Below are 17,675 nucleotides of genomic sequence, written 5' to 3'. Positions count from 1 at the left end.
TCAGTCTCTTCCTTTTTCAAGTTCCAATTTCCTGTTACAATCTGGGATGATTACATTTTGCCCCATGTGAGTTTATAAACACATTGTAAACAGGTGAAACAAATAAATTAGGATGATTAACGGCTTCCAGCTGCATCTCCAAATGGGCATTTGCAGGATCCAATTTTGAACACCATTTTCTTTTAATAACATCTTGTGTATTTTTGCCACAATTTTCTAAATGATGTGTTAAAGACGAAAGGTCTTCCTGGCTGTATTAGCCAGTCTATGCTATTTTACAAAAAGACAAATTAGGTTTATTTTTAATCTTTTCCATTGTTGGGACCATAATACAAAAATTTCTCAAGCTTTTATAGTATTTAGCAGCTATTTGGCTCATATTACTTGAAAACTGTAAGAGAGATATATGATTATGCAGCCATTAAAACTACTGGCTTAAAGAGTTTATCAATGTTATTCAAAAGAAGACTCTCTATTTCTGAGAAAACAGATTTTCTTGATTTGGTGAACCCAAGACACATGAAAAGAAGAGTCTAAATTGTAGACTCTAGACAAACAGAGCAGTTCAGAAGGGAACTGGATCTGTTCTGACCCCAGCAGCTACGAAAAGAGTGCAGCAGCAAGTACACCATGATGCACCAGCCATTGTAGCATGCAGCCTGAATGATTTCTCATTAAACTCAGTGGAAAGACTCTTGCTGACTTCAGTAGTAATCAATTAGGGACAAAGATTAATACAAGATAAAGGTGTAAGAGAAGTGATGACAGTGGGATGTCATATGGCCACAAAAAAAAAAAAAAATCATGTGCTAATGATGTGCATATGAACCTAAAGTGCTACCTAAAATGCTTTGGAGTCATACACGTACGCGGTAGAACATGGTGCAGTTGTTGAGCAACCCACATTCTTGGAAGTGCTAGCTTGAACTCTACCTGTACATATTTCCATTCCTGCATTTCTAAATATGCATATTCCATCTTATAATTATTTTCCAAGTATAAATGTTTTGTTGGGTGGGGTAATAATAATTTTTGCTTGTTGTGATAAATGAGTATCATGAGTTCATTCCTTTCAGCAGTACATCCCTGCTTTGTTGGGTAAAATAAACTATCTGTGGCACTATCAGCAGCTCCCCCTGGAGTGAGAAATCATTACAAGGCCCATCTTTAAATCAAACCACCTCAGTGGGAGTTCAGACTCCTTTATTCAGCAGTGAACCACCCTGCTCAAGCCTGTTGACAGACTGAACAGTTACTGTCCAAAGACTGCAAAGCAAATTGTCACAGCACCCTACTGAAAAAATGTCTGCGTGGCTCCAGAATGCTTTTCAGTGGTGTAACAAGGCTTCAGTTGCTTGTAGCCATTAGAAATTCTACTTCAGCTCAAATACCTATCACCTTTTACTGTCCCTAGAGAGGAGGTGTGGAGAGGTACAAGGTCTGCATATAAATGTCACAGAACATGGTGAACCTATGAGGGCTTCTGCATTTGTCACTGGCTTCAGAACAACTGCATAAATTTGGGGCACTATAACATAAAGGCATTACTCTATCTAGAGGGCATCTACAGGAGGACCACAAGGCTGGAGAAGGGTCTGGAGGGGAACCCTTATGAGGAGTGGCTGAGGTCACTTGGATTGCTCAGCCTAGAGCAGAGGAAACTGAGGGAAGACCTCACTGCAGTCTTTAGCATCCTCAGAAGGGAAAGCACAAGAACAGGCAGCAATTTGCTCACCCTCCTGACCAGTGACAGGACCTGGAGGAACAGCATGAAGCTGAGTCAGGAGAGGTTTAGCTCAAGTATCAGGAAAAGGTTCTTCACTGTCAGGGTGCTTGGGCACTGGAACAGGCTCCCCAGGGAAGTGGGCACAGCACAGTCTGCGTCAGCTGGATAATGCTCTCAGGCACACAGTGTGATTCTTGGGGATGGTCCTGTGCAGGGTCAGGAGCTGGACTCTGACTCTCATGAGTTGCTTTCAACTCAGCTTATTTTATGATTCTATGATGAAGCTCAGACAACTTGAAAGAACTGTGGAGTAGCAGAACAGTCTGTAAGACAGATGACATCGGAGCACCCAAGAAGTCCTGCTGTTCCCTTTGCATGTTGTTTATGGTTGGCTGATTACAGAGAGGAAAAACTCTCTGGGAGTTCTCTCCCATACAGCTGCAGAGGCAGAAGGGCTTGCCACCAAGCCACACTGCCAAAATGTTCTGGTTTTTTACCACATCTACTTACCTTGGAATCTCTGCTACGCTAGGGCTGATTTCTGTCATGTCTTTTGCTCTCACATGACCCCCAGTTTCCTTTCTTACTCTCTCCTCTCTCAACACAATTTCTATATGGTGTTATTCTACAATTCTCATTTCTTTGCTTCTCCTACTAGTTTCTCATTTTTCTCTTTTCACTCCGATTTTTTTCATTCAACAAACTGCTCCCTAGTCTCAGTTCTTTTGCTAGATCCTATATATCTCATCATTCTCCCTTTCACTCCTGGCCTATTCAAACATTTCTTCTATTTCTACACCATGTTCAGCACCATTCACTGCACAATTCAGATAACATGTCTACTCTTCCCCCTTGTAAGTGGCATTTTTCCATCCTTAATATATGTAAGGATATCATACAGAGCAATCGTAATATTCAGGGGCAATATGTTCATTATACATACCCACTATCCTATCCTTAGCCTCCTTACCTCACTGATTTTCTGAGCAACACCTAAGCATGGAACCTCTAGCCTGTGCTAGCAGGAGCTTTCATTCCTGCTGGAAGCACCCTTGCTGAATGGAGAGAGATCAAAAGTGAGAGCAAACCAAAAATTTAGTGACCGCTACTTCAGATTGAGCCTAAAGAGATAGACAAACTAGCCATAGATACTTGTAATGGCAAGATAACATTTACAGCAAACAAAATCATAAGCAGGAGCATGTGTGCCTCCTTTGCAAATGACAGCTAACAGTGCAGGAAGAACTCCTTTTCAAGGCTTCTTTTGGCTACAGAGATAACATCCAGATTCTGTTCAAACGTGGAGGTAGTTCTTGACCTTCAATAAAGGCTCAATCCACATTTTCTACTTTACTTCTGGCAATGATGGTTTCCCTAAGAAAATGCTACCAAACACGTATGACAAATCTGAGTGAATGTAATAATTGCAGTTATAAAGCAATATCTCACTATGTTAATGAAGCAATTTTGTTTCTAAGAAAAGCCACTTAGAGAACTTACACTTAGAGAACACACTGTAATTGTTAGTGTACAGGCAAAGTAGAATAACTTAGATTTGTTATCAAAGGCTCTGGAACAGAGCTGTCAATACTCTCCACTAAATCTATCCAGAACAAAGCTATTATTGAGGGAATAGTCAAAGCTCCCCTACTTCCTTTCCATTTTGCTTGTTAGAATGACTGCCTGCGACATATTTGTAATCAATCTTGTGCAATAGCTGGGCCGTTGGCTTATCATTCAAATTTGAACTCTAAAAATAAATAGTGTGCTTTTTATCTGATGCTTGGCCTTTGACTTATTTTACTCAGACAGCCAGTTGTTAAAATTTCCATCAGTACAGCTGTATGAGTCACTTCACCCAAACAATCCATGTCTTTAAAGGGCAGACAGGGAGATAAAATAACCAAATTTTATCTTAGGCAACAAGAACTACTGTTGGTATCTATTGGGAGTAAGATTAATATAACTGGGAATAAGAATAATGTGAATGTAACAGAAATCTGACAATAGCATATAAAATAATAGCAATGTGCAATCTGAATAAAAGTAGCAATTTGAAGGAATGATTCCAGGCTAGAAGGAGATGCCTCAAGAATCTCACAAGCATGTGAGATTATTATTTGCTTACAGCTTATCACTTACTACAAGTAAAGATCTTCAAATATTTGGACAGTGCTTGGCAGTCCACACAAAAGCCAGCTCAATATGAAAGACAGGGCACATGACTACAAACTTGACTTCTTTACCAAGTGGTACTTACTCTTCAGAGGAGAAAGGAACCAGGTAGAAGAGGGCAACAATCCAACTGCTGTTCTCAAGAAACAGAAGACACCCAGCACTCAAAACTATTTCATACTATGTAATACCTAACACAATAAAAAGCCAAAGACACGTGAAAGAGAGGGGAACTAACTGTTACCCTACAGAGAAAAAATATCAAAGTGCAGTGAAAACAAAAAAATTACCAAACTTGAAATTCCAGATATGGAAACTGATGATTCAGAACTGAACTGAAGCTGTTTTAGATCGCTCCCTTTTTCTGACAGCACTTAGATGTTTTAAGATACTAGGGCAGTTATGTCTACTAGAAAAGGCATAGCACTATTTTTACCAATGTTGGATTTATCACATATTTTATCATTAACTATAAACAGAGTTAGCTTTGCTAAAACAAATATCTGTTCTGTAATTACTCATCTGTCAAAGATAAAATTTCCAAAAAAATAAGATTATCTTGAGTAAAATTTGTGTACCACAGCATGTAAATATGGATGTAAAAGATTCTTGCACAAATTCTTATCAGAAACATTATTTAATAAATATTATTGTTATTGTCTCATGGCTAATGTCGATATGTAAAAACCTTGGACAAGTCTGCCAAGAACCTAGATGTGTACCGTAACAATTAAAATATATTACTCCACTTATTTGAAATGAGTATGAGTCTTTCAATTGCAGCAAACACAAGATATTAATCAAAAAATGGTTGACACAAATTTTGTGTCTCCCTTATTCCTCGCATCTGTAACAGAAATAAAAAAAAACAGAAAACAAGACTTGTTTTTCTATTACTGTTGATTTAGATGCTTTTTCTCATTGCTTTTTTTTCTAAACTTTTAATTGTAATTACTTAAACATTTTGATTCTTTTTTTGCATGTTCTTCTAAGGTTACCAGCATACCTGAATTGCCAATACAATTATGGGCCAGGACAAAGAATGCTATCCTTCCTGGGAGCACGGGAACTGAGAAGGCAAATGAGATGTTTTCTTGCTTTATGCATCTATTTCCCTTAATGCTTTTACCAGTTCTAAACTGGCTCTTCTCTCAGTTCTCTGTATGAATCAGTTGCTCTGGTGTTCTTTGGCAGACAATCTGAAGTCAGTCTCTCTCTACTGAAATAAATACATGTGGACTTACCAGATTCCTGTAGCTTTGGGACAGATGACTATTAATCCTGACAGCTTGGCTGCAACATTTTGTATAAGAAATAAATGTTGTATGACCTAGCAAAGTAACAGAGGATTCAGCTGCATTGTGCTTTTCCATCAGGCTGTACAGTAACAGAATTGTCTAACTTTTCGCAAAATAGTTTCTTTACTGATAGTACATATGATTAACTGGGTGTCCCATGGCTGCAAAATAATATCCAATGAACCTGCTTCTCCTTTCAGTGCTGCCTTCACTGGAGCAGAACCACACAAAGAGCACAGCAACATCAGAACTGCAGGAAGACAAATATCTCCACTTTTACCCTAAGCTTTGGCTGATTCTAGATACATTTGAATTTATGAAGAGTTCTTACACAGAGGTTTTTGTTTTCTTTTACAGATATATGGCCATTATTGATCCCTTGAAACCTAGGCTCTCTGCAACTGCTACCAAGGTGGTCATTGGGAGCATATGGATTTTGGCATTCCTGTTGGCCTTTCCCCAGTGCCTATACTCCATAACCAAGGTGATGCCTGGGAGAACTCTTTGCTATGTAGCATGGCCAGGTGGTCCAAAACAGCATTTTACGTAAGCTTTTGTTCTTTTAAACTTGTGCATGGTGATGTCGAGACTTGCAATGGACTTGGCAAAATCTCTGGCATTGTGCAGATACTCTACACGCAGAATAACTAACAGCTTTGATCACTGAGAAATGCAGTTTTCTATGGATGATAAAGCATTATGTGTGATAAACAGAACAAATTTATTCTCTTCCACATCTGAGTGTGCTCCCTCCTGTGCTGCACTTTTACCATCATTGCTGCATATAAGATCACTACTTCTATACAGACAGAGATGGTCAGAACTGGGAACATAACATGCAATTCAAAGCAAGCTTCCTCTTTATCCTAACCAGGAAAAAAAAAAAGGCTTTCTAGTCTCTCCTTAGAATCATTTAGGTTGGAAAAGACTTCTAAGGTCATCAAGTTCAACCACTGACCCTACACTACCAAGTCCGCCACTAGACCATGTCCCTGAGTGCCACGTTCACAGGTTTTTTTCAATAAACCCAGGGATGGTGAATCAATTGATTCTCTGGGCAGCCTGTGCCAATGCTTGACAACCCTTCTCATGAATAAAATTTTCCTAATAGTCAGTCTAAACCTTCCCTGGCACAGCCTGAAGCTATTTCTTCTCTTGTAACTAGGGAGAAGAGACAAACATCCATCTCACTACAATCTACTTTCAGGTAATTGTAGAGAATGAGAAGGCCCTAACCAGCTGTTTTTTTCTCTAGAATTCTCCATGGGAGGGCTGGATTTTGCCACTTCATTCTGTTACTTATGTCAGATATTAGTCCAAAAGAAAAAACTGGATAACCTGTAACTGGTTCCACTTTCTGAATGTGAGAATATCAGTCAATTAAATTAAATATATCTTATTTATCCCTCTGGTAGAGTTAGGAATAAGTGGCTACTTAGGCATCTGTCCTTTCATGTCATCACTGACATTTAAGAAAAATATTGTGTTCAAGGCTGAAAGTCTTTGTAACTATCTGGAATCAAATTTGACCTTTTGCTCTTTATGAGGCAGGTGAAAGACATCCTAGCCACATATAATTTTTATAACTTTAGGAGCCACTCACAGACATTTCTCTTTAGGGCAGGAAGGTCACTCTCAGTGACTGTTGGGGATCCTTCACTTATCATTCACTAGGATTTCATCTGAAGTTGACATTTAACCAGGAACTCGCAGGAGGCAAAAGAAATGATCTTTGTTTTCCCAGTGCTGACATCAGCAGCAGTGACTATACTGCACACAGATTTGTGTTGTCTGTGTGCACAGATGGGCCATATGAAGAATGGTGGGTGATAGGACTTTTATCAGGGGTTTTGCATCAATATATCACTAAAATACTTACTTTCCTCTTTATTTTATAGTCCAGCCTAGAGCTCCAAATGCCTAGCTTTCCCTCGTGATACTTGTTTGTGCAATTAAATCAACTCAGCTAGTTATGGACAAACCCACCCTATTCTGCAGTCGCTAATCAGAATAACCATAGAGTCACTCATAATACACTAGTCCAGGCTCAGCATTAGACACCCCACAAAGCACATGCATTAAAATGTACATAAATTTGCAGTGCAATTCCAGACTTTCAAAAAGACAGTGAAAACACCAAGGACTAGCCAGTTAATATAAAACATGCTTTGTGCTAAAATAGAAGTCTTGACTTCTAGCAGCCCATTCCATTGGTATAGCTCCTCTGAAGGCACTTACCACCTTACTATCTTTTCATTGCAGGTATCATGTTATTGTGATTGTGCTGGTCTACTGCTTCCCACTGCTCATCATGGGCATCACTTATTCCATGGTGGGAATTACCCTCTGGGGAGGAGAAATACCAGGCGACACATCCAACAAATATCACGAGCAGCTCAAAGCTAAGAGAAAGGTACTGTTCCAGTAAATCCCACTAAGTGAATACTTATAAAATCATCTGCAATTGTGTTGCAACATATCACAGTAAATTCTTTCAGAAACATCAAATCACTTGAAATAGCAGTAATGAGAGATCAGCTTCAATACAAAATTTGATTAAGTTTGACAAGTTGTCTTCTCTGTTCACTGGCTGTTCTTTTCATAACATTAATGTTTGTCATTAAATAAAGGAAACATTTGGGTTTTAACTTCTTACTCCACATGTAGCAGCACACACTGCGTCTGCTAAGTGGAAGCTAAGGCAAAAAAGTTTAGCCTTCAGAGAGTTAAGAAACTGACTTTTGAACAATGGGCTAGCAAACCATTAGCTCTTGTTAGGTAAGATTATTATCCTACTGAAACAAAAGGGAATCTTGCTGTAACTGTCAGGTGATTAAGGTCCATGCATATTTGAGATAAGCACTGATCAGCCTCCTTGTAATATATAAATTAGATTTTTAAACAATAACTTTATTGTGAGAAATGCAAACAAGTTTTCCCAGATATTTTCTTTCAATCCCTTTCACTGTAGGTATTGCTTAAACTAACTAGACTTGGGATTGCTTGTTAACTATTTGACCATCTCCAGTTCAGTTTTCCTAACGCTGCAGTGCAATGAAGGTTTCTTTCCTACAACATTCTTTTTCTTAACCTAACTTTTCTTATTTAGTAAGACAGCCTTCTACATTTTTATTTCTGACACAATTTTTTATACAAAAATGTATTTAACCTTTCAGACTTGAAAAAAATGGTACCCTAATACAAACTTCTAATTCACAATGATGAGCACATTTGCAGTTGCCCAGTTTGCTTCCTGTTGCTGTATGTTTGAACAGTGGAATATGCTACTGGGCTGCAGCAACAGCAGAGTGGGGCATATTGGGTCCTGACAGAACATGAGATCTCCTGCAAATTCTGGAGAACACTAACATTTTCATTTCTTTCAGGACACTGCAGAAATAACTTTCTGTAACAGATACATCTTGCAAAAGCAAATGTGGAAGGGAAGTTATTAAATTATTGCAGAACCAGGACATGCCAGAACTGCAGGACCTGTTATCAAAATGACTAAGTAAAATAATCACCTTGTGACATAGAAACTAGAGGTCTCTGAAGACCAAATCTGGTTTTTACTATATGAAACAGAGAGCCCAATTAAATCCCTTGAATACTTTAAAAACAGCACCTGTTTAGAATTCTAAATATATACAAGAGACAAGGAAAAGCATCCCTAATTAAAGGATTTTAAATGTGAGAGTAAAGAGATGCCTACCTTCAAGACATGCAACAGGGGAATTAAATTATGTGCAGATATATTATAACTGCATCAGTGACTTTATGGGTAGAGCTCCATGACAGCACTTTAGCTACACTGCTGTGCTCTCCAACAGGATTTATGAAATAACTGGCATTTGGAAAGATGAATCATAATTGGTTATTCATGGAGAGGAACTAACGGACTGGAATTCAAATAAAGCCATAACTCAGCCCGCCTCTCATAACAGAGCTAGTGCTTTGCCCCTTTCAGGCAAAGAAATAATCTGTTTCTCTTGCTATTTAGTATATAGGTATCAAGACATATGGAAAACCTATGCACTTATAATGAAGAAGAAATATAAAAGCTGACTGTTTCATATCAGGCAATGTTACAGCACAAAGGTGTCTGATTAGGGTTGTTTGAAATGGTATTTAATATTAAGAAGGTAGTGAACAGTTCATGCAAGACCTTTAAAGTAAACAATGTTTGGCGGCAAAAGATTTGAAGCTTGACAAAGCTGTTAGTAGTTCAACAGATAGTCTCATCACTTCAGATATATGATTGGGCAATACAGTCCTGAATCCTCCTGAAAGCATCATTAAGGGATGAAGGATTCAAAGAATTTCACACTACACACTGTAGGCTGGACAACACAAAGTCATCCTTAGTATCAGTAAGGTCAAAGACCAAATATTTAGAAATTCCGGACTGGATGAAACTACAAAACCCTTTTTTTTTCCCTTGACACACAGCTCAAATATCTCAGGGACTGTCCCGTTTAAATCTGCCTGGTATCAGTTTTTGAACTTCTGAACATTTGCTACATGCGGGGACTTTGCAGCCATTATCCCTTCTTCTTAAAGCTCCTGGCATGAGACTGACTAATGTCCAGCTGAGCATCATCTCTTCTCCTGCAATTCCTATTTTCATAATATGGAATTATAGTTTCAGTGGTGTCACACATAACAAGTTTGTACAAGTGTCTCATAATATTATTGTAAGATTTGCTAGGCCAAAATGTTCTTTATATCCACTGCAAATCCTTGCTCTCAGATGTTGCCTCCACACTCTGCTTTTGCTATCTAAAAAGTTCCAATCCTTCTTTCAGCTTTACTTAAACCATATGAGGAAATAATAATGTACTGCAAGTAAAATCAGTTAGTATTGTTTTTATCAAGAGGTACAATTCTGATACAACAGATTGCTGAAAAAAGAACATTTATCTCATCAAAAGATGCTATTGCCTGGCCACAATGGGAAGAATACAGAGCAGCAGAAAATGCTCTCCTTAACTTTTGTATTTTCTTTACTGTTCTTTTTACTTATGACTGTTACTTTGTGATAGTATGTCACCAGGCATCTTTTTCAGTAATTTTCATTCCTCCACACTTATACTTCTGCATTTTCTGCTTCTCTTAACACAGCTTGAGGTGTCATCTCAATTTATTTTAGCAACGAAGATTGATTAAAAGACACATTGTTTCAATGTGTTTCTTTTACTCAATTTTGAATATAAAATGAGAAAAAAAGTCCCATATGTTTGCTTCTCACAGCCTTTGTGAGAACTCCAGTATGAACACTTCACACATATTTCTCTGGTTTGTTCTTTTTTCCTTACCCCTCCTTTTCATAGATTTAGAGAAAGTCCAAAGAAGGGCACCTAAAAATGATCAAAGGACTTATGAAGTGATTAAAATGGCCAGCACTTTTTAGTTTGGAGATGAGGAGGCCAAGGGACAAGGTGTCAGCGTTTAGAGAAACACAAAGGTAGTGGATAAAGTGACTGAAGAACTGTTGGTCACCAAATCCTGAAATGCAAGAACCAATAGGAGAGGAGCACAAGGCTGGTAGAAGTGAGAGCATTTTAAGAACGTGTAATTTAAAAGTCAGTGAAGGGCATCTGAGAGGTTCTCCTGCCAGATGCTCATGACCTCACAGATTTCAGAAAGGGTTTTGAAAAATTAACAAGCAATAAATTCATAAATCATAGAGGTGAAAAAGGTTGGAAAAGACCTCCACGATCAACGAGTCCAACCTCTGACCAGTCTCCACTGTCAACCAGACCACAACACTAAGTGCCATGTCCATTTATTTCTTGAACACTTTCAGATATAGTGACTCCACCATGTCTCTGGGCAGCATTTTCCAATGACTGACAACCCTTTCAATGAAGAAATCCTTCCCGATGTCCAAAATTTCTCCCTAATGTCCAAGTAGATACTGAAAGGATGAATCAGAGATGCACTCCTCTTTAAAACAATCCTGGGTGCTGGGACAGTATCAGGAAAATAGAAGATGGAAAATTGCCAGGTTTATGGGGTAAACAGCACCTTCTACTGCCTCTGAGACAGAACAGTAGGATAGATGGGCAGCAGTCTGATCTAGAAGGAACTGTCCTATGTCTTTATGCTCCTGTTTTTACATAGCAGTGTAGCCATAAAAATACTCCTGATTTCTCACTGGCTTTCAATGCCACTAAAAATGCAGATTTTCCTTTTTTATTTCTTTATCACATATTAATAAATTACATGAAAACACTTTAATATGTATTTTATACCCCACTTTACAAAGAGAAGCACTAGTTAGAAATAATGATACTTTTGCTGGCATTAAAAGGTAGCCAAACAGGTCAGACCAGAAAAAAAGATTAATTGCTGCTCTATGGAGTAATTTATTGTGGAGAAGAGGCAGGAAAAAAGAGGAAAGGAAAAAACCCCAAGAAGTCAAAGCCTAAAACATTGCAGTACGGCATCAAAACCCTTGAAATACTGAATTAATTATGGGCTGACAGATTTGAAAAAACAATACTCATAATATAAAGCTTATTCAAAATAAATAGGTGATGAAATATTACACTATGAGCTCACAGATCAGATGATAGCCAATAATTAACTCTAAAATGAGAGATCCTTCTAGTTAACAAGCAGCACTAGGCCTAGACAGACAGACTAGGGTTAGATATTGCTCCATTCATAAAACCTTTTGTGAAAGTTTGCATCCAGCCATGTGAAACAAAATGTTTTGATACTCTGGCTCCAAGGTTTTGTCTTGCATGTGACTTCCTACACCATCTTGAAACTTCACTTTTATCCTACATATTTGTTTAGACTTCTTCAAGGTTGGAAAGTAATTGCTTTCTCATGGGACTGCATAAATACATGGTAAGTTTAAAATCTTCAGTCAGTTATTTAAAACCAGTTATTAAAGCAACCCATCTTCTGGCTTATCCCAGCATGGGAACCAGCACTGTAGTCTCCACTCCCTTATGCCATTTTCAAAATGACATAGGGAATAGAAGTTTAATGCAGCAGAAAGTAAATATAACTTGATTATCCTAAATTCAATTAATTCCCCTCTGCAGTCAATTACTCTACACAAATTTGTAATACAGATTTCTAGGGAAAGCCCAATCTTGACAGCTGATGCCCTTATATACACTGAAACATCAACTGTTTTTAAAAGTCAGACAGTAAGAAACACAATTTTATGGTCTTTTTTCGGGTAATGGTTTACCAAGGCTGCACATGTCAAAATATTCACTAGACATGTTTAAGTGTGCAAAGAGAAGCAAATCCTAGAACACCCTGTATGTACAGTGAAGGCATCTTCACCCTACATACATTCTAGGACTACAGATCACCCAAACCTGCCATGCAACAGCAGTCTGCTGAGGAGAACTCACATTGCCATGGTGCCATCCTCATCATTTACTTATTCATGGGACACGAGCATTTCCACCTTGAAGATTCATTTGTGCTTGTGCACCCAGGCAGGAATGACTGCCAGGGTGGTCAGACATACCTCTTCCCTTAAGCTGATCTTACATTTCTGGGAGTGATATGTGAAACAACCTACTCATCCTGTTGTGGGGTAATGAGGTGCAGAAGCTCAGTTTTCTAGGAATACTGTGCATCTCCTGACAAAAATAGGGGCCTGTATAATTTTTTGGTCCATCGATACACATCTTCTGTAAATGCATCTTCTCTTTGACTTTGCAGAGAGTGGCAATGAAAACAAAGTACAAAACAGACTAAATAAATACTAAAAGAGAGCTAACATAGAAGATTAAGCTGGAGAAATAAACACTATTTTAAGAAGAGGTGATCTCACTGATCTAACAGTCATAGCACAATGGCTTATATTGTAATGTGTGGGTGGCTGTATGGCTTGACTAGCTGAAATTTCATACAGCTACAGTTAAATTATCATTTATCCAAAATGCTGATGCACTGTGAGCACCTTGCTGGCCAAAGCTCTACCATGATTGAAAGCCACAGGTGTACTTGAGCGCAGCCACATTGACAAATTTAGCAATCATTGTTCAGCACATTCAAAAAGAAAAAAGGCTTAGCAATATGAGGTTGAAGAACAACTCGCCCCAGCCAGCACCACTTCTGGGCACTCCACTGCTCTGGTATCAGCCAACAATCAATAGAAACAGAGATGCTTTTTAAGACTGCAGTCCTTACATAGAAATGTCCCTAATTAATTCCTCAGGCAACTGAGGGTGTAACAAAAATACCAAAGGGGCAGCTTATGCTCATACATTGTGTTTCCCCTAAGCAAAAAACAAAGTGACCAAAAAGTTTCTGAAGTGATTAATCTGACTATATGATTTCATACTTTTAAGTCAGTCTCCTCTGAGGTTATAATCATGTAGTCATGTATCTCAGATTTTGTGAAGCTACTCTCAAAATTAAATACTTTTGAAGATTTCCATATCAATGAGTCATGGAAAGTTTTGTGTTTGACAAGGTCACATTTCTTACGTAACGTAAGGAAAAAGAAAACGGGAAGAAGGAATTCTCAGATGGTTTTAAAGGCTCTTTAGAAAACAAACTCATCCCTTGTTTGCCAGACACTGTAAGATTTCAAACTGTGCTGTCCAGTGCTTTCTCCACTTATTCACTGAGTGTCAGTTTGTGTTCTTTCAATGGTAAAACATTAAATGAAAACAGAACAGGAACCAGCCCTCAGGCCTGTCACCACAAACAACTCTTAGAGAATTCCTCTGATATCATCTTAAACCTCCATCTTGTAAAAATGACACAAACCAGAGTTCAGTTTTCCAGCTAAATTTCTTTATAGACAGCTCTATGCTGTTATTTTCAGTTAGCTTAATTAATTACTTAACATCCCTCATTGGTGTCATGTTTACAGCTTTTTATTTTTTTTATGTCCATTTCTTCTCTCTTTGTTTACATTTGTTACATAAATGAAACTAGTGATTCTAATTTTCTTCTATATAACATCTTTATGCAACAAGTGATCAAAACCAGACAAGGAAAGCCAGCAACGTAGTGTCACTATGGTTGTCCACAGGGGTAACTCCCTGTTCTCTACTAAAAATGCCTCATCTAGAACATCCTAATATTTCATTTTTTTCCTTTCATGAAATGGATGGCCTGGTCTTGCTATAATGAGTCAATAATATTTGTCTCCTCCTCTTTTGTTCACAACAGGCAAACAAATTCACATCAGATAATTTTATTAGTCCTTAATTGAGCAAATCCTAGAATTTGCTGAGTACGATCATACCTGTGGAAGTACAATGTAAAACAACCCATCAAAACTAGCACAGTATCAGTCCAGCAGTTCCTATCTGCTCTGTGATATCGGTGACTGCCAGCACCCCACCTAGGGACACAATCACTACTGGTACCATACAAAGTATATGAACAGCACTGTGAAACTTCCTGTCTGCTCCCACAGTTCCTTCTCACTTCTGCAGCAGCACAGTTGCTCAGAAGTGTCTTGTCATCAAACTTATCTGGTATGCCTTTATTTTGCTGTACAAAACTCCTAATACATTAAATTAGGTAGATCTCAAGATTGGAGAGAGATTAGTATGAAATACTTTATGAAATAATTTTTTTTCTCTCAACTACCTTTCCAGGGGAAAGTGTTTCCCAAATCAAGCTCAGTGGTGAAATGTAACAGGTAAAATTACTTACAAACATTAATAACAAAAGATAGATTTCCTCTCATTCTGCTTCAGGGCACCTCTCACTATGATATCCTTAACTCTGACTATTCACAGGAAGTATGAAATAGCCTTCTTAATATGGTAGATGCAAACCAGTGCTAATGAAGCTAGGCCTGACTTCACAAAGTGCTACACATGCCTAAAATTGGGTTTGTAACCATGCAGATGGACTAAGTTCCACGAGGAGATGTGACGTGCTTCCTACAGAGCACAGATGCTTACCCTGCCTGCTGCCCTTCTCCACGGCTCTGCAGGGGTGAGCCAGGACTGGCCATTAACCAGGTTGTTGGACCCAACTGCAACTGTTAGTGTTCCACTAACATTTTGAGCAGTTGTTCCATAATGATAAAGATAAATACCCTGCCAGACTCACCAGGTTGCTATTAACACTAAAGTCAAAGTCTCTATTTGCAAGTAATTGCTATTGCAGGCAAAAGTTTGCAGAATAGAACTTTTTTTTTAAGCTTATTTTCTCTAAGTTTTTCTTAAACTTCAAAAGGGTATTGAGGGTCAGAAAACCACATTATCATCTTTCCTGGTGAAAATACTTGCAGAATAAGATAGTTGTTACTATTTTGATCAGTAATATATTCCCATAGCTATCAAAAATCTCCACAAGAACACAGAACACTAACATGAAAGCCTGATTTAGGCTTTTCATTTACAATTAAGTTCTTGCACAGTCATCACATTAATGACAATGTATGACCCCCCCCCCCCTTAAACACATACACACAAAGAGGCACCTTTTTTTCCATTAGAATGAGGCAGAATAACCACTAATCTTTGGTTTTATGTTTTAAAAAGTTCTGTAAACTCTATTACCAAGTATATAGACTGAAAACCCACCGAAAATGTAGGGAATGAGCAAAGTAACTATTAATATTGTGAATCATGATTTCTATTTCACAGTCTCACTCTTCAAATGCTTAGAAATTGCCGAGGGAAAAATTGGGGAATGAGTACAGCAGAATTACTGTCATTGCATGTTAAACACAAAATACAAAATATTTTTTACAGAGCTGTTTTATGGTCTTAGAACTTCAGAAAAAAAAGGATTCACCTATTCTCCTTTTCAAGATTTTTTTCCTACCAATTTGTTCTCTTTTTAATGATCTGCCCATAACTTTGAACAAGATTTCCTACTGAGGTAGAAATAAAGTCAGACATCCTCCTGATCATTCTCTGAACATGACTGACACAGTGAAATATAACAAAATTATTGGAATTATTGCTCTTCTCTGCTGTCTATCTCCAAATAGCTACAGAACACTCAGCAGCAGTACCAGCTTCCATTCATTGCCTCAAGGTCCTAAAACTCAGCTATGCCCTGTGAACAAACAAATCTTTCCACACCCATCGTCCACGCTTCAAGCAGCAATCACAGAGAAGTAAAAGCAGAGTAAATACTAAAAATGGCTTTATACTGCACATAAGCCTTGCCAGTTTACATATTTACTGACAAAGTTTTCTGCTCAATACTTTTTTATAGAACAGCTGGCAACATCTCCAGGTCAGGAGCAGATTTAAGAGATTGGTTCTGCATGGTCAGTGATTAGGCTCAAAATTGTGCACTTACGGTTGCTGTGATGTTTCTCATTATTTTTATATTTTCCATCACTATCGGCAGAAAATTTATATGAATTATGAAGCCCAGGCGCAGTCCTAGGGCAAAAATTTCTGCTTACTAGTGCCTCATATATTTAAGAATGGAAGTAACACTAGGTAAAGAGACAAAAAATTTCAACAATGCTTCACTCCAATGTCAGTGAACTCAGTGTGTTTTCAAATGCATTGCTGAATTCAACTATACATGTTTGTTAATAATAAAACCAAGATACCTACGAGAAAGAGAAATGAAAGCCAAGTATCTCTTTTTCAACATTCAGATTTTCAACATGGAGATTATGATCTTCATGTTTCAAATGATGGAACTGAGTTTAAGATAGACTTCACTTCTTCTTAGCAGTTCTCTCCAAGTTCAAGTTTGGGACCTGACCCTCCAGAACAATAACCTTAAAATGCCACATTCAGGACAAAGTGTGTTCTTCAAGTTATATGTAAATTTTTTCACCAGCATATAAACCAACCTTGGAAACTTCAAAAGGTCTTTTGTTGTATCATCTAATCTGCAGTCAAAGTCACCCCATTACATATGCTAAATTATGATCACATGAATATTCTTTTGTGTACATGGGTGCATAAAAACACATTTGTGTATATATACATACACACATATATATACACACACACACATACACACACACACATATATATATAGAGAGAGAGAGAGAGAGTGCATAAGAAGCCACTTCCTCATCAAATCCCTGTAGGAAGTCATGAACAAATTAATTTTAGCAGGAGTTTTCAGTCTGCTGAGCTTTCCAGAACACTGCCAAGCATGTGTGTGGTGGAAAGCCCAGGAAATCTGATGCAGATCACTCATTTTGGAGGACTGCAGAGCCAAGACCTGTATATTCAGCAGAACAGAACTGCAGTTCCAGTACTACACCCACACACTTTGGCATTTGTTACAGGATGCTCTTCATGTCAAAACAAAATGTAACTCCAGCACAGGTTTTTTCTGAGTTAAAGCAGAAATCTACACACCTCCACACAGACGGGTGTCTGTGTTATGTCTATTAATGCCTTCTCCTAACAAATCCAATCCTTTTACTCAAGAATATAATTCTTTAGAATTAATAATTCTGTACTACAACCTATACAAAGCACCTTTATTTAATTACTCATTTTCTGGGGTTGGATAGAAGTAATTTATTTCCCCAGGTTTTA

The 17,675-nt window shown here is 38.0% G+C and overlaps 1 protein-coding gene across 1 annotated transcript in view; it reads left to right on the top strand.

Annotated features, from left to right (window-relative positions):
• TACR3 (tachykinin receptor 3) overlaps positions 1 to 17,675 on the top strand; it is a 35,838-nt gene that overhangs the window by 7,607 nt on the left and 10,556 nt on the right. The window contains exons 2-3 of the mRNA XM_058024750.1: positions 5,557 to 5,745; positions 7,462 to 7,612. Coding sequence (XP_057880733.1) covers positions 5,557 to 5,745; positions 7,462 to 7,612 — 340 coding nt within the window. The remainder of the gene's footprint in view (positions 1 to 5,556; positions 5,746 to 7,461; positions 7,613 to 17,675) is intronic.

Source organism: Melospiza georgiana, chromosome 5 (assembly GCF_028018845.1).
Source record: "Melospiza georgiana isolate bMelGeo1 chromosome 5, bMelGeo1.pri, whole genome shotgun sequence".
In the NCBI taxonomy this organism is placed as follows: domain Eukaryota; kingdom Metazoa; phylum Chordata; class Aves; order Passeriformes; family Passerellidae; genus Melospiza; species Melospiza georgiana.
This window is presented reverse-complemented; position numbering and strand designations above follow the sequence as displayed.